The sequence below is a fragment of the Heptranchias perlo genome, chromosome 8 (genome assembly GCF_035084215.1).
Source record: "Heptranchias perlo isolate sHepPer1 chromosome 8, sHepPer1.hap1, whole genome shotgun sequence".
Lineage (NCBI taxonomy): Eukaryota > Metazoa > Chordata > Chondrichthyes > Hexanchiformes > Hexanchidae > Heptranchias > Heptranchias perlo.
This window is the reverse complement of record NC_090332.1, coordinates 68,907,249-68,925,591: the sequence shown is the minus strand read 5'-3', so window position 1 is coordinate 68,925,591 and position 18,343 is coordinate 68,907,249. Positions and strand designations below refer to the sequence as shown.

The following is an 18,343-nucleotide window of genomic DNA, read 5'->3' as shown; positions in this document are numbered from 1 at the left end:
TCGCCGTGCACCACTTAATGCTCCCCTGTTATCACTCCGCCTGCGCCTTTAATGGGGCCTTCCGCTGGTTTGCCCAGGGAGATCGATGATAAAAAGACTTGCCTTAATGTAGCACCTTTCACAACCTCAGGACATCCCAAAGTGCTGTACAGACAGTGAAGTACTTTTGAAGTGTAGTCACTGTTGTAATGTAGGAAACGGGGCAATCAAATCGTGCACAAGATCCAAAATGGCAATGTCATAATGACCGTATAAACTGTTTTAATGAAGTTGGGATGTTTTACTACGTTGAAGGCACTATATAAATGCAAATTGTTGTTGTCGAGAGATAAATATTGGCCAGGACACCGAGGAGAACTCCCCTGCTCTTCTTTGAAATAGTGCCATGGGATCTTTCCCACCCACCTGAGAGGGCAGAAAGGGCCTCGGTTTAACGTCTCATCTGAAAGACGGCACTTCCGACAGTGCAGCACTCCCTCAGTACCGCACTGGAGCGCCAGCCTAGATTATGTGCTCAAGTTTCTGGAGTGGGACTTTAACCCATGATTCAGAGGTTACCAGCTGAGCCATGGCTGACACCTTTGATGCACATGGGTCCCCGATGCAATTTAGAGGGACAACTGGGCAGAGCATGCACGATGCATGCTCCATCCAGCTGAACTGGATGGTGAAGAGGAACGGGCCCCTCCAGGCTCCAGAAGAATAATGTGGGCCCTGGGCTTTCACCTTCTGTGATCAGCTCCCCGAACCTCAACCTCCCGGATCTATTTGCCTGCTGGCTGGAGTGGCCACCATTCCATGCCTGGATCTGAAAGCTACTCCATCATCCCTTGAAGGGCAGGCATGTGACTTCTTCTTAGATTTCTGCTGATGCTGCAGTAAAAAACTGTAGCTGGTAGCCAAGAAGGGGGCATGAGCAGCACATGTTGATTTTCCTCCAACTTTCTATCCATTCCTCTGCAAAAAAGGCCTCATTTCTCCCATCGTGTCTTCCCAAGGAGATCAGGAACTCACTGTATGAGAAACTGCAAGGGGAAACTTCCCTACTACTTGCTCCATAGTATCCATAATGTCCCAATATATGTCCGCAACACCAGGACAGCCCATTGCACTTTGAAGTTTTACATAGAATTACATAGAAATTACAGCACTGAAACAGGCCATTCGGCCCAACTGGTCTATGCCTGTGTTTATGCTCCACATGAGCCTCCTTCCACCCTACTTTATCTAACCTATCAGCATATCCTTCTATTCCTTTCTCTCTCATGTACTTATCTAGTTTCCCCTTAAATGCATCTATGCTATTCGCCTCAACTACTCCATGTGATAGCAAGTTCCACATTCTAACCACACGCTGGGTAAAGAAGTTTTTATTGGTTTAATGCTGAAAGAGAAGATTCTAGAAATACAGGTAGAATGCTACAGGTGAAATCATGCTGACTGTACCCAGATATTCTGGATTTTCTTCTACACAGATCTATAATTGTTCTGGGTAAAAAAACATGCACTGCAAAAGAGCAGGGAATTCCCTTCAATACTGCCATGAATTGTCACAGATTCTTAGAAATTGTGCTTAGTTGTAGCTTTGTTTACAGTGTATTTGTTTGCAGCATCCTGAAAGTATTGGTATGGTACAGCTCAATCTTAACAGCTTATTCACATTAGCAGTTTCACTCTTTACACAATTATTGACTGCAGTAGAAGGCTATAGCTGTAAACAATAGTCCCAGGGCTCACAGAAGTGATCAAAAATGTGTTATAATAACTGACAGTGGAAGATATTATTGCATCCTCAAAGTAATTTCCTTATCTTAAGATGAAAGTTTACCTAATGGTCTGAAAATTGTCTTATTGTACCCTTGGATTTCAATTTGCTTTCAAAAAAGAAATCTTTCCACATGGTTTGAGCCTGTGTTTTGTAGTGTTTGTGGACATCAGTATCTCCTGGTGTCAATTAGTGACCAAAGAAGATTTTCTCATACATGACTGATCTTCAACTAATTGTGCTCAGTGTTCAGTTCAAGGACATAATAAGAATTGCTATCATTTGTTGCTTGGATACCACGGTGCTTCATGATGATGCTGTCATCAGGTTTTCACACTCTTCCCATGGAAAGATTCGCAGGCTGAATAACAGCCTGACAGGCCGTAACGTGGTCGCTCCTTCCATGGCCATAATCATTTTTACGCCAGCCGATCTTTGAAGGTGGCAAGACAAGTTGATAAGGCTGTTAAAAAAAAATGGGATCCTTGGCTTTATAAATAGAGTACAAAAGCAAGGAAGTTATGCTTAACCTTTATAAATCACTTGTTAGGCCTCAGCTGGAGTATCATGTCCACTTCTGGGCATCACACTTTAGGAAGGATAGTAAGGCCTTGCAGAGCTTGCAGAGGCGATTTACTAGAATGATACCAGGGATGAGCGACTTCAGTTATGTGGAGAGACTAGAAAAGCTGGGATCGTTCTCCTAAGAGCAGAGAAGGTTAAGGAAAGTTCAAAATTATGAAAGATTTTGATAGAGTAGATAGGGAGAAACTGTTTCTACTGGCAGGAGGGTCGGCAGCCAAAGGACACAGATTTAAGATAAAAGAACCAGAGGGGCGATGAGGATTTTTTTTATGCAGCAAGTTATGATCTAGAATGCACTACCTGAAAAGGTGGCGGAAGCAGATTCAATAGTAACTTTCAAAAGGGAATTGGATATATACTTGAAAACAAAAAAATTGCAGGACTACGGAGAAGGAGGAAGGGAGTGGGACTAATTGGATAGCTCTTTCAAAGAGCCGACAATGGCACAATGGGCTGAATGACCTCCTTCTATGCTGAAATATTCTATGATTCACTAAAGTTTTATGGGTTCCTGCAACCCATATAACGAGAGGAGTCACCCACTCCCACCGGATGCGAGTATCCCGCTGTATGTCAACCTAGAGTTCAAAGCCAGAGCTCCGATCACCACTCGCCAGGACTGTCTGGAGCAGGGTTCGAATCCTCCACTATCTAACTCAGAGATAGGAATACTACCACTCGGTCAAAGGCTGGCTCATGCTTCATGGTGATAAAATGGTTTTATTCAGTCAAGTTGTGATTGGTGAAAACAGGAAAGTGGAGTTTTAGGATTAGTATCATGTGTAAGCTTCATTTCAGTTTTATTGTTTTTTTAAATCCAGGGAATTGTTCTGTTTGTATTATTTTTTAAAAAATAATCTGGATGAAAATCAGGGAATAAAAATCAATGTTACATTTTTTGGGTTAGTCACAAAAAATTCAACAAGGTACTCAAGAAAAACTTCTTCACTTGTTCATTCAGTTTCTTTGATTACTGATTATGTAGATTTTTGAAAATACTTTCCTAGTTTTATTTTACTTGAGTAATATAATTTTCTTTTAAATACCTGTCAATGCTGTACTCAAAGGTAGATGAGAGGGATCACACTGTCTGGATGTGCAGCTAAAAGATAGCACAAACCAAGATTTCATGAGATTCATAAAAACTGGGGGTGGGGTTGGAAATCTATTGTCTTCAGGTGAAAATCTGTAAAAACTGAGTAGAAACAACTTAATATCTGGGAACTTACAGCTAAACATCAGTTAAACCTGAAAATGAAGAACAAAATTGACAGCCAAACTGCTAAATTACCTGCATTGGTAATAAGAAAATTGGTAAAAGAAAATAAGTTTTAAACAGCAGAAAATATAGATATTTGAAAGCAGCAGAGATATAAGATTTAAATATACCGGGCTGGGACAGTCAATCCTTCCCTAATTTTGTATGCCTTTATGCCATAATCAAGACTGGCACTTGACAGTTTCCTTCATGGTATAAGCTGCAGGCAATGTGGCTGAGAGCAGTGATATGCTACTAGAATGTTCCTCATAAAGATGCAGTTCTTCTTCTGAATTACAGTGGGCACTCTGACTTAAAAAAGATAATGTTGATTACTATTGGTACTTTTGTTTGTTTATTTATTGTCCTTTTATTCCTTAAATCTGATTAATTAGTTTTCTTTATCTGCCTATAGAACTGTGACCTGATCGAGCAAAGTACTGTTCATGTGGTACAGTGCACATCTCAATTAACTCAAAGAACAACTGGTGATTCAAGCATTGGAATTCTTGGGAGAAGGAATGGAAGGGAAATGGCCAGCCTAAGTCAAGTGGATCTTAACACATCTGTCTTTCCAAGACATGCTACAGATCTTCCTGTTGTCCTGGAAGATGGACACCAAGATCGTCGTAGCCATTCTAAAAATTTAGGTAAAGGCCTTGGAGCTTGTTTTATTTTTGATCCCATAGATTAAAGCTTAATTCTTCTGACGTTATGTTTCAGCTGTGGTAAAAGCAAAGAATAGTGGGATTAAGATTGTTAATTTGAAAAGCAGCCTTTGAAAAACAAACTGCAGGGGGGTTACATTATTACAGGAGAGTTCGCCCTGTGTCTTGGCCAACATTTGTCCCTCAACCAATACCTACAACAGATGATCCAGTCATTTATTTCACTGCTGTTTGCAGGAGCTTGCTGTACGCAAATTGGCTGCCGTGTTTCCGACAGAACAACAGTGATTACACTTCAAAAGTACTTAATTGGCTGTAAAACACTTTAGAACAACCTGAGGTCTTGAAAGACGCTAAAGAAATGCAAATTTGTCATTCTTTCTTACAAGTGAAGGTAGCAGTAAAAAGATGCATTTTTAAGGAGGTTCTACAGATATGCGTGAATGCTTTTGAGTCTTAAAAGTATAACTTCGAGACTTAGACCCAGATGGTTCAGTAGGGGGATAAATGCAATGCAAGAGCAGTCTTTTGCTCTCTGTCAACAGTGCAAAATAAAAAGATTGCATTAATTTTAAAATGTGGATGCTGAATCCCCATGGTGTACAATTCAAACAAACAGCCAGGCAGATCCTTTGTCACACACAAGACTTATTTTGTTCTGTAGTCTGAGGGTGCCATAAAAGTTGCCCAAGCCTTATACTGAGGGCATTACATTGCATCTTTTACCTCTCAGCTGGCAGCTTCAGACTTTCAGAAGTTTGAGTTGAAATTTGCAATTTCTTCATAGATTCTTCTTACCAGGTGCATGCTCTTTCTAGTTATCTCTGAAAATCTTCTTTACACATCCAACATTCTGATCACCAACTCTTGCTTAAGTAGTAAGCCGCTGCTCACTGTATTTAGAGTCGTTTTCAGCAGATAGCGGTTCTGATTCCCGAAGGAGAACCAGGTTGTTTGTCTGAGACTCACACACTATGCTGAAAAGGAAATTTCAAATTACAGAGGATATTTTCCACTCAGTTCTAGGTTTCTTGACAACTTAACAAAAGGGGGTTATGCATGAATAGTTTTTTTTAATCTAATGTATTTTGACCTTAAAAATAATAATTGTAGAATCACAACGTCACACACACACACACACACACACACACACACACCTACACCTGAATTCCACTCTGATTTTCTAGACCAGTCACCCTCTCAGGAATTTCAGGAATTGGAGTGGGTAACTGCTATCCCAGACTGGAATTACTGTTTTAAAGTGACTAGTTAAATCTCGGAATGCAACAAAGGTTAAGAATCAAAGTTTTAGTTTCAACTTCCTGTACAAAAAATAATTTCTTCTGTGATTTGTTGCCCAATTACATCTTTCTGCCAGATAGATTTCCAAAAAAACCCCATTAATTTATATATTCAGTGAAATGAAAGAAATCTTGACTCCGAGCTGCGATTCCGACCCCCATATCCTCTCCATCACAAATACTGCCCACTTCCACCTCCATCACTTCACCTGCTTCTGCCCATACTTCAGCCCATCTGCCCCTGAAATCTACATACATGCTTTTGTCATCTTCAGACTCCAATGTGATCCTGACCGGCCTCCTATCCTCCATGTTCTGTAAACTTCAGCTCATCCAAAACTCTGCTGCCTGTATCCTATCCCGCACCAAGCACCGCTCACCCATTATCCCTGTCCTTGCTGACCTAAATTGGCTTGCAGTCACCCAAAACTTCAAATTCAAAACTCTCATCCTTGTGTTAAATCCTTTCATGGCCGTGTACCTCCCTATCTCTATAACTGTAAACAATTTTACAACACCAAGTTATAGTCCAGCAATTTTATTTTAAATTCACAAGCTTTCGGAGATTTTCTCCTTCCTCAGGCAAATGTTTCAAGATCTCCTTGAAGCCTACGCATTTATACATATTGAACAATAAAACATGGTGTTTACAGACTGCCCCTGCAACTGCCCGTTGCCAAGGCAATCACCGTGTTCAGACAGAGAGGTGTTACCTGCAGAACCTCCGAATACACATTCAACAAAAAAACAAACAGGGAAAAAAACAGAGAAAAAAAAAACACAGAGAGAGGCAGAAACATCCGGAAGGCATAGAGAGCCAGCAAATGACCCATTATATTAAAAACAGATAACATTTGTTCGCTGGTGGGGTAACGTGTAGCGTGACATGAACCCAAGATCCCGGTTGAGGCCGTCCTCATGGGTGCGGAACTTGGCTATCAATTTCTGCTCGACAATTTTGCGTTGTCGTGTGTCTCGAAGGCCGCCTTGGAGTACGCTTACCCGAAGGTCGGTGGATGAATGTCCATGACTGCTGAAGTGTTCCCCGACTGGGAGGGAACCCTCCTGTTTGGCGATTGTTGCGCGGTGTCCGTTCATCCGTTGTCGCAGCGTCTGCATGGTCTCGCCAATGTACCATGCTCTGGGGCATCCTTTCCTGCAACGTATGAGGTAGACAACGTTGGCTGAGTCACAGGAGTATGAACCATGCACCTGGTGGGTGGTGTCATCTCGTGTGATGGTGGTATCTGTGTCGATGATCTGGCATGTCTTGCAGAGGTTACCGTGGCAGGGTTGTGTGGCGTCGTGGACGCTGTTCTCTTGAAAGCTAGGTAGTTTGCTGCGAACGATGGTCTGTTTGAGGTTGGGTGGCTGTTTAAAGGCGAGTAGTGGAGGTGTGGGGATGGCCATAGCGAGGTGTTTGTCCTCATTGATGACATGTTGAAGGCTGCGGAGAACATGGCGTAGTTTCTCCGCTCCGGGGAAGTACTGGACGACAAAGGGTACTCTGTTGGTTGCGTCCCGTGTTAGTCTCCTGAGGAGGTCTATGCGATTTTTTGCTGTGGCCCGTCGGAACTGTCGATCGATGAGTCGAGCGTCATATCCCGTTCTTACTAGGGCGTCTTTCAGCGTCTGTAGGTGTCCATCGCGTTCCTCCTCGTCTGAGCAGACCCTGTGTATTCGCAGGGCGAATATGACGCTCGACTCATCGATCGACAGTTCCGACGGGCCACAGCAAAAAATCGCATAGACCTCCTCAGGAGACTAACACGGGACGCAACCAACAGAGTACCCTTTGTCGTCCAGTACTTCCCCGGAGCGGAGAAACTACGCCATGTTCTCCGCAGCCTTCAACATGTCATCAATGAGGACAAACACCTCGCTATGGCCATCCCCACACCTCCACTACTCGCCTTTAAACAGCCACCCAACCTCAAACAGACCATCGTTCGCAGCAAACTACCTAGCTTTCAAGAGAACAGCGTCCACGACGCCACACAACCCTGCCACGGTAACCTCTGCAAGACATGCCAGATCATCGACACAGATACCACCATCACACGAGATGACACCACCCACCAGGTGCATGGTTCATACTCCTGTGACTCAGCCAACGTTGTCTACCTCATACGTTGCAGGAAAGGATGCCCCAGAGCATGGTACATTGGCGAGACCATGCAGACGCTGCGACAACGGATGAACGGACACCGCGCAACAATCGCCAAACAGGAGGGTTCCCTCCCAGTCGGGGAACACTTCAGCAGTCATGGACATTCATCCACCGACCTTCGGGTAAGCGTACTCCAAGGCGGCCTTCGAGACACACGACAACGCAAAATTGTCGAGCAGAAATTGATAGCCAAGTTCCGCACCCATGAGGACGGCCTCAACCGGGATCTTGGGTTCATGTCACGCTACACGTTACCCCACCAGCGAACAAATGTTATCTGTTTTTAATATAATGGGTCATTTGCTGGCTCTCTATGCCTTCCGGATGTTTCTGCCTCTCTCTGTGTTTTTTTTTTCTCTGTTTTTTTCCCTGTTTGTTTTTTTGTTGAATGTGTATTCGGAGGTTCTGCAGGTAACACCTCTCTGTCTGAACACGGTGATTGCCTTGGCAACGGGCAGTTGCAGGGGCAGTCTGTAAACACCATGTTTTATTGTTCAATATGTATAAATGCGTAGGCTTCAAGGAGATCTTGAAACATTTGCCTGAGGAAGGAGAAAATCTCCGAAAGCTTGTGAATTTAAAATAAAATTGCTGGACTATAACTTGGTGTTGTAAAATTGTTTACAATTGTCAACCCCAGTCCATCACCGGCATCTCCACATCATCTCTATAACCTCCCCCAGCCCAGACTCTCCTTTCCTCTGACTGCGGTGTCTTACGCACCCTGCTGTCTTTTACCCAGCATTGGCAGCCATGTCTTTCAGCTATCTAGGTTTCACACTCTGAAACCTCCCTCACTTTTTAAGATCTTCTTTTAAAGTTGAGCCTTATCTTGATTTCAAATATATCTGCATAAATGGACTTACCAGCCTGTTTCATGGAGTAAGGAACAATGCTGATTCTTTTCCCCCTTGATAACCCAAGGGTTTGAGGCCAGTTATACTGCTTCAGTTGTTGCTCTCTGGCTGTGATCAACTCGTTCAGCACAGACCAGATCTGCCCCATTTGTCTGGCTCCACACCACAAGGTCATATCATTTCATATTTTCCAGAATAACAATCAGGTTTAGGAACCTTGATTGATTTCCTCCCTGCCACCCTATCCCAGGAGTAAGACAACGGGAGTCCACCTCAGCTACTCTCCTCTAGTAAATGACTCAAGAATCTCATCTGTGAGACTTAAGTTAAGACCTGCCCAAGGGCAGGAAACAACAGACAGATGGATCATTGGAGTGCTGAGCCCAATTGTAATGCTCCTACTGAACTAGGGACTCCCTGCTGTGTATGGTTCAGAACCACACAGGGGTAGTTTATATACCCACAAAGCAATTGGGAGACCTCTGGAGAAGGGTATTAAAGGAGTTTATGCACTCAATTACAGGGAAACTGTGTGTCCAGTATATATGTTATGTGATAATTTTACAGAATATCGCTTTTATTGATGATGATCTGAACTGAAAAAGTTAATTGTTAAAAAAAATAATTGTTTTAACATTGTTATTTTATGATTTTTTCTTTCAGTCCTATTTTACGTAGACTTGAGAAAAATACATATTTTTTAACTGTACTATTTCATTAGATTTCTTACACTTTTCTTTCTCTTATGCCTTTCTATGTGGGAATAACCTTCATTATACTTCCTGCATTGCTCTCAGTGACATTAGACATCGGTCATAGTCCAAAATATTCATTGAAAAACGGCCTTTTGACTTCATAGAAGAGCAAGTGATTTTTGTAAAACATTAGCATAATGGAACCTTTTCAATAAAGTGATAAATTACGTGCAGTTCAGAGGATATAAAATACAAATAGGTAGATTTATTGTGTTCAAGGACCAAGGGACAAAATCTCCTTTACTTGATGTTTAAAGTGCTGATGAGAATAATGCCATTTTCACCTTATAGGCCAGCCATGAGATTCAGTCAGGGGAGATGTGCTCGCTAATAGCTGCTGCTGCATTTTGGGAATGGTTGTCTTCTTTTGTCTTAATTAACTGTCAGAAATATGTCTAATTATCTGATTGTTACTGTGCTGTTCATGCAAATTGCGAACTACATCCATTTGTTCGCTCCCTAGTGCCGTTCAGCTATGTGTCCCAGTAGAAGGGGCATTCTGGTAGGTCAGGAAATGCATCACTTCTTTAAGGCAGCGATTACTTAAATTCCATCAACTTACATCAGACAGCTTGCTTTCCTCAGACTATGTAGGCATTAGCAGTGGTTATATATTTAATTCCCTGCAGCACGACAGAATGTAGACTTTCAAAAAAATGTAAAAAGAGTCAGTCAGAAGAGCAAAGAGGGAACTGGAAATGAACATAGCTGGAGACACTAAATGCAAAAGCAAGAAATTCTTCCAGTGTTCTGACAGCAAGAGGGTAATCAGAAAAGAACTGAGATCCCTTAAGGATGCAAACAGAGTTAAAACTGATGATGAGCTAAAAAGTTAACATGCCAAATGATTACTCCCTGGAAGTATTCATTATTCTATTAACATGCAGCCTGTCACAGAAGGTTCTACAACTCAACTTAATAACTTTGATATCACTTGCACAGAAGACTCAGACAGGCTGAAAGGGCTCAAATCAAGTAAATCCACAGGTATTGATGGTTTATACCCAAAGATAAGACATGAGATTAGAGACAAAATTTATGAGATGCTAACTGTCATCATGAGAGTCGATGAATATAGGAGAAGGCTCACTGGTTTGGAAACAAGCCAACAGGGTATCTATCTACCCTGGAAGCGCTAGAAGTGTAAAAGCAGCATCTAGAAGCCTCAAGCGCCAATCTCTGGCCTGATGTTCCTTGGTTAAAAAAAGAGCCTTAAAAGTTCCTGTGTCTGCTTCCATCGAGTTACATCGAGTCCACAGTACAGAACCAGGCCATTCGGCCCAAACTGATCTATGCCAGCGATTATGCTCCACACGAGCCTTCTCCCTCCCTACTTCATCTAACCCTATCAGCACACCCTTCTATTCCTTTCTCCCCTTATCTTGCTTCCCTTTAAATGCATCTATGTTATTTGCCTCAGCGACTCCTTGTGGTAGCACGTTCCACATTCTTACCACCCTTTGGGTACAGAAGTTTCTCCTGGATTCCCTATTGGATTTATTAGTGACTATCTTATATTTATGACCTTCAGTTTTGGACTCCCCCACAAGTGGAAACATTTTATCTATGTCTACCCTATTAAACCCTTTCATTACCTTAAAGGCTTCTATCAGGTCACCCCTCACCTTCGTGCCCCAGCCTGTTCAGCCTTTCCTGATAAGTATATCCTCTCAGTTCTGGTATCAACCTTGTGAATCTTTTTTCCACCATCTTTTTTGCCTCTTTAACCTTTCTACAATATGGAGACCAGAACTGCGCACAGTACTCCAAGTGTGGTCTAACCAAGTTTCTGTACAAGTTTAACATAACTTCTCTGCTTTTCAATTCTACCCATCTAGAAATGAACCCTAGCACTTGGTTTACCTTTTTTATGGCCTTATTAACCTATTTGATTTGTGTATATGTATCCTGAGATCCCTTTGCTCCTCTCCCCCGTTTAGACTCTTATTATCCAAGCAGTATGTGGCCTCCTTATTGTTCCTACCAAAATGTACCACCTCACACTTATCTATATTGAAATTAATTTGCCAATTACATGTCCATTCTGCAAGTCCTCTGGCACTATTCCCTTTTCTAATGAATTTTTATATATTTGTAATAGTGCCTTTGGTATCTCTTCCCTAGCTTCTTTTAATATGCGCGGATGCAATCCATCCGGACCAGGGGTTTTATCCTCTCTAAGTTTGATTAGTTTATCTATTATCTCCCCCCTTTCTATCTTAAATTTCTTTATCTTGTTTGATCTCTTCTTTTAATGTCATGCCCACCTTGTTAGTCTCCCTGCTAAATATTGAGGCAAAGAAACTATTCAATATTTCTGCCATTTTGCTGTCATTACCTGTGAGTTTATTTTGTGCATCCCTTAGTGGCCCTATACCTCTCCTGATTTTCCTTTTGTTATTTTATGTAGAATACTTTATTATTTCTTTTTATTTCCTTGATAATTTAATTTCGTAGTTCCTCTTTGCTTTCCTAATTGTTTTTTTGACTTCTTTCCTAACCTCTTCGTATTCCCTTTTGTCATCCTCTCCTTTATTGTCTGTGTACTTAGAGTATGCCTTTTTCTTTAGTTTCAACTTCACCCTTATCTCTTTATTTGACCATGGTGTTCATCATCAGCAAATTGTTCTTGTTTTTTAGAGGAATATATTTCTCCTGAACTCTATTGATCACTATTTTAAATATTTCCCACTGTTGTTCTATCTCTTCGTCTGTCAAAACATTTTTCCAGTTTATCCTCCCTATTTCCATTCTCATCCTCTCAAAATTAGCTTTTTTTCCCCCAATATATTATTTTGTTTATTGCCTTACTTATGCCTTTCTCAATCATTATTTTAAACCTTGTCATGTTATGATCGCTATTGCCTAGATGTTCCCCTACGCTTACTTCTCTTATCTGCTCTGGTTCATTTCCCATTACTCAATCCAGCTGTGATTCCTCTCCTGTTGGGCTTCTCACATACTGGGTAAGAAAGGAGTCCGGTACACACTGTAAAAACTCCATCCTTCTTTCCCTTCCCCTACCTCTTCTTGCCAATTTATTTTCGGGTAGTTGAAATCTCCTATGATTATTAGTCAATACTTTTTAAACTCATTTCATAGATCTGCCTATTTATTTCTTCCTCCACTTCCCTTCCACTATTCAGTGGTCTGTAAAATATACCTATTAATGTGATTGATCCTTTATTCTTTGTCTCAATCCATATGGATTCTGTTTCTATCTTAATATTACTTATGTCCCTTTTTTCTATTGCCATTATATTGTGTCTAATTAGTACAGCTATCCCAGCTCCCCCTTCTTCCTTCCGTATCCTTTCTAAATATATTATACCTTGCAATATTTAACTGCCACTCCTGTCTTTCATGTAGCCAGGTTTCAGTTATCCCTACTACACCTGGCTCCTCACTCTGAATTATTGCTTCCAGTTCCCCTGTTTTGTTTTCGATGCCATGCACATTGCTGTACAGGCAATTTAATTTGTTTTTAATAATTGTTCCCCTCACTATTTTTAACTGTCATCTTGTACTGATGTTCTATAACTGTATTTGTTCCCCGACCGTTTATGTTACCCTCATTCCTTACGTTGGTCTGACCTTTACTCTCATCTTCTATTTCTTTAATCTTCAGACTTATGTTATTTTCACCAGATCCCTTCCCCCGTCTTACTAGTTTGAAGTCCTATCCACAACCCTATTTATCCTTTCCACTAGGATATTGGTCCCATTCCGGTTCAGGTGGAGCCTGTCCCAGTACTGATGCCAGTGTCCCATGAAATGAAACCTCTCCTTCTCACACCAGTCTTTCAGCCATGCATTCACCTTCCTGATCCCTATGCCAATTAGCACGTGGCTCGGGTAGTAATCCTGAGATTACCACCCGTGAAGTCCTGTTTTTTAAATTTAGTTCCTAACTTCTGATATTCTCTTAGCAGGACCTCCTTCCTTTTCTTCCCTATTTCATTTGTCCCAACGTGGACCACAACAACTGGATCTTCCCCTTCCCAAGTTCCTCTCCAGTTGCTCCAAGATAACCTTTATCCTTGCACCAGGTAGGCAGCACACCCTCCTGGACTCTCGGTCACGTCTGCAGAGGATGCTACCTATCCCCCTAATTTATCAAATCCCCTATGCCTACAACCTTTTTATTCTGCTCCTCCCCACCTTGGACTGTCACTTGCTCCACGGTGCCATGGTTAGCATTCTGACTGTCCACCCTGCAGCCTTCATCCTTATACTCACATTGTACCTGTTGGATACGACCAGTGTCTGCGGGACCTCCTTCTCTACCTCGCCCAGGTTCCCCTTCCTGTACCTGTGCTTTCCCCTGAGGTGTGACTGTACTCTGGTGAAAACTATCCAAAAATTCCTCCCCCCTTTTATGTGTCGGAGTGTCTCTAATTTGCACTCCAGCTCAAGGACTCTGAGAGACATTTCCTGCAGATGTGGCAAGCCGGGACAGTCTCAGTGCCCACAAACTGCCACATATCACAGTCCTGACACATAACCTGCACTGCCATTTCTAGCTTTTATTTATTCATTAGTAGTAATTTAATTCTAGATATAATAGAATTACTTGAGATCTAGATTATATTTAGTAGATGGAATTAGCTTGATTTCAGATTAATTTGTAACTAATTAGTCTTGTTTTTTTGTTAATTAACTTCTTTATTTTAGTATCCCCTTAACTCCTATTTATTATTTGTGTATACCAGTTTTTTATTTAATGCAATTCAGATCCCTTTAATGTTGGTATCCTCTATTTAGTTAATTTTATCCCCTTAGATCTAATTAATTACTCTGATTATTTACTTATTTACTGTTGCCCGTTGTTTAAATCACTTTGTACCTCCTTCTGCCTCTGCACCAAATTCCCACTCCCACCAAATTCCCGTCCTCAATCTATTTAGCAAGTCAATTTGTTTAGTGGATTCACCCAACTCTCACCAAGCTCCTGCCCCTTTCTGAATCTGTGATCTGAGAAAGGCTCAGCAAGGGCCTAAGGCCCATTTTTTATGGGTGCCCTTCAGAATTGGCAGCCCATTAGCAATCAAACAGGAAAATGTGGCGCAAGGGCCAGGGAATGCTACCTCCTGCCTCGTTAATATTTCAACCTTTAGCCTTAGCCTATTGTTGGCACCTGACTTTCATGTCCCCCTTGTGGGGGGTGGAGGAGCCCTGGAAATCTCAGGTCAATGTAAAGGGGGCAGAGATCTGCGGCTTGATTTTAATTCCTGGGCGGGAATATGGCAAAGCAAGCCCCGTGCCCATCCAGGAGCGGTAGCAGGGAAGCTCAGCTGATTTTAACAGCTGGACCTCATTAATATGAGGCTTGCTGAGTTCCCAACCAAAACGACCATTAATTCAGTGGGAAGCGGCTGCCTGGTGAATAAAATCTGGCAGCAGGAAACCGCTGCTGTGGTCCATGGGGAACGGTCCCCTGCACAAGGTAAGTGCCCTGGGAGGGGAGCCTCTGGGTCAGAAGGTTGTGGTTTCAAGTCTGACACTCCAGTGCAGTACTGAGGGAGTGCTCCACTGTCGGAGGTGCCGTCTTTAGGATGAGACGTTAAACTGTCTGCCTTCTCATGTACACGCAAAAGATCCTGTGGTACTATTTCAAAGAAGAGCAGGGGAGTTCTCCCGGGTGTCTTAGCAAATTAATAAAGAAGTGCCGTCAAATTGCACAGCCCAGAGGTTTAACAGCATGAAAACCTACTCTTACCAAAGTGATTTTTATGCTGGTGTAATTCCAAAGGTACTGAAATGAAAACACTGCCAGGATCCGAATCCAAAATCTACCAGCAGGCAAAGCCAACATTTTTTGTGCAAACTGGCTAATGAACATGAAATCTCTTATGTGACTCATTCTCCTTGAGCATTTTGAATGTTTCTGTGAATGTTTAAGTCCTCTGCTGAATGAAAAATTTTGCATGGTTGCTTCTCGAATGCGATCTCACATCAAGGGCGTTGCACAGTTTAAAACAATCAATATTGTGTCAAAAAACAACACATGAACCGATGTGATAGTGCTTTAATTGTTCTAGCTTTGTAAAATGTGCTACTTTATGTGCATAAACAGATCACAGTGGAACAGTCATTTCTATTTGATGTCTTTGCTCAGTTTTGAACCCTGGTTGTGTGAATAATCTAAACAGTAATATGCTTCAATAATTTTGATATAGCAGTGGTTCAGATGCAAGACCAGATTTCATTTTTATTTTATAGTACTCAAGAGGTCCCACAACTGTCCAATTAAAAATATTTCCATGATGTGGGATCACATTTAGCCTATTTGCACACATTGTTAAATGTGGTTTAAAACTCATGTTTATGGGTAATGGTTGGTGCAGTGAGCTAGCATATTGCCCTTTCACCTCTGGAACCTGGGTTTGAATCTAGGCTAGACAAAAGGGATGAAAATTTCTTCTTTGCTGACTGTAAGAGCCATTATGTGAAGAATTAAATTTAGCATTCTCAACCTAATTAATAGTGGCTATAAATCCATAACGCAAAACCGCCCATAATTCAGCAGTAAATGATGCTACCACAAAAATGGCTGCAGTGGAAAATGTGGGTTAAGTTTTATGATTTAATGTTCTGGTGCAGAGCTTTGCATATAGGAGCGCTTACTGAAAATTCAGGTGTGGAAATCAATGTGCCCAATTTCAGGTCCATGTGATTTTTCTTCCATTAAAATTAATGGATAGAATGTTGTTTCGGCTGTGAACTGGGAATTTCTGATCCTAAGTTCCCAATATATGTTCCCATTGTGCAAAGCTATGCACTGGAATTTGAATCTAGGCTAGACAAAAGGGAGCGCTAAATCATAAAACGTATCCCTAAATGTCACTCTTGTACAGTAATTCCCTGAGTAATTATGCTAGTCTTTGAAAAGTGACTATCATTTGCAAATTTACTGAAAATTTACGCTTGCATTGCCTGAGGATTTTCATCCATTGAAATTAATGGGCAGAAAATCTCCTGCGCAGAGGAAATCTTAGGTGATTTCAAGCATTTATTGCAGTTCACTTGCTTTACACTATCGGGCTCAGTATCACCACCAAGATGGCTGCCACATTACATCATTTGTGTTTAAACAATTGTTTACAACATCATTTAGAATAACCAACAGAATTTGTATTTTTGTTTTAAAAAGATAATTCTTTTTGCTAGTTATTGCTCCTGACGCTCCAATTCCCTCTTTACAATTAGAGTAGCCGTTGATTGACAGCTCAGAAGGAGAGGAGGTCCCTCAGCTTCTGGTTTCCATTTCCAACAATAGAGTAATTTAATAAAAATAACAGGAAGCGTTGTGATGGAAGGTGTGATTCACTACTGGGACTTCCTTTCCCTTTTAATGAGATTTGTAATAAATTATTTTTCAAGCAAATGGCGGTGCTTTTGAACATAAAACGGTAATCTTAAATTGGATCTTGAATTTTTTATCTTAAGTGGACTGTGCTGTAATTTGATACAGACATGAAATTGCAATCAATTTCCAGCTTTGCAGCTTTCCTCTTTTCTACTGGGGCTTTGTCAGTTTTTCATTGAAATGTGTAACATATGTTTAGCCTGTGCCAAAAGTGAAGCTGGAAAGTAAACATATATAAAAACACAAATGTCAAATGTAATTGCTGTCATCTAAATATTGGGAAGACCGAAGCCATTGCAAACTCCATTCCCTAGCCACTGACTCCATCCCTCTCCTTGGCCACTGTTCAAGGCTGAACCAGACCATTCGCAACATTGGCGTCTTGACCCTGAGATAAGCTTCCAATCATATATCCACTCCATCACCAAGACCGCCTACTTCCACCTCCATCACATCGCTCGTCTCCGCCCCTGTCTCAGCTCACCTGCTGCTGAAACCCTCATCCATGCCTGTGTTACCTCTAGACTTGACTATTCCAATGCTCTCCCTGGCTGGCCTTCCATCTTCCACCCTCCATAAACTTGAGCTCATCCAAAACTCTGCTCCCTGTATCCTAACTTGCACTAAGTCCTATTCTCCCATCAACCCTCTGTTCACTGACCTACATTGGCTCCCGAACTGGAAACACCTCAATTTTAAAATTCTCATCCTTGTTTTCAGATCCCTCCATGGCCTCGCCCCTCCCTATCTCTGTAACCTCCTCCAGCCTTACAACCTTCCGAGATCTCTGTGCTCCTCCAATTCTTGCCTCTTGCGCATCCCTGATTTTAATCGCACCACCATTGGCGGCCATACCTTTGGCTGCCTAGGTCCTAAGCTCTGGTATTCTCTCCCTAAACCTCTCCGCCTCTCTACCTCTCTCTCCTCCTTTAAGATGCTCCTTGAAACTTACCTCTTTGACCAAGCTTTTGGTCACCTGTCCTAATATCTCCATGTAGCTGGGTGTCAAATTTTGTTTAATAACACTCCTGTGAAGCACCTTAGGACGTTTTACTACGTCAAAGACGCTATATAAATGCAAGTTGTTGTTGTTGTTGTCAAACTGGAATTCTAGTACAGGTGGGCCTTATTAGAGGAAGAAGAAAGGTGTTTATGTTGATTTTTTTTTCTGAGGAGGTTGCTGCAAGGTGATACAAGGACTTGCACCACCTTTCGCTACCAGGTGAGTTCTCTATCCTGGTCAAATCATTAGGGGAAGTGCAGAGCAGAGCTAGATACTTTGGGGTCGATTTTAACTCCCCGCCCAGTGGAAACTAGGTGGGGGGGGCAGTTAAATGGAGTGGGGACATTTTTTTTATTCGGTCATGGGCTGTGGGCATCGCTGGTGAGGCCAGCCTTTATTGCCCATCCCTAATTGCTCTTGAGAAGGTGGTGGTGAGCTGCCTTCTTGAACCGCTGCAGTCCCTGTGGCGAAGGTTCTCCCACAGTGCTGTTAGGAAGGGAGTTCCAGGATTTTGACCCAGCGACGATGAAGGAACAGCGATATATTTCCAAGTCAGGATGGTGTGTGACTTGGAGGGGAACGTGCAGGTGGTGTTGTTTCCATGTGCCTGCT

General features: G+C 42.0%; 1 protein-coding gene across 1 annotated transcript in view; it reads left to right on the top strand.

Moving 5' to 3' along the window:
• Positions 1-18,343, top strand: part of prkn (parkin RBR E3 ubiquitin protein ligase) — a 1,016,703-nt gene that overhangs the window by 414,260 nt on the left and 584,100 nt on the right. Inside the window, exon 3 of the mRNA XM_067989235.1 lies at positions 4,024-4,258. Within this exon, the coding sequence (XP_067845336.1) occupies positions 4,024-4,258 (235 nt within the window). The remainder of the gene's footprint in view (positions 1-4,023; positions 4,259-18,343) is intronic.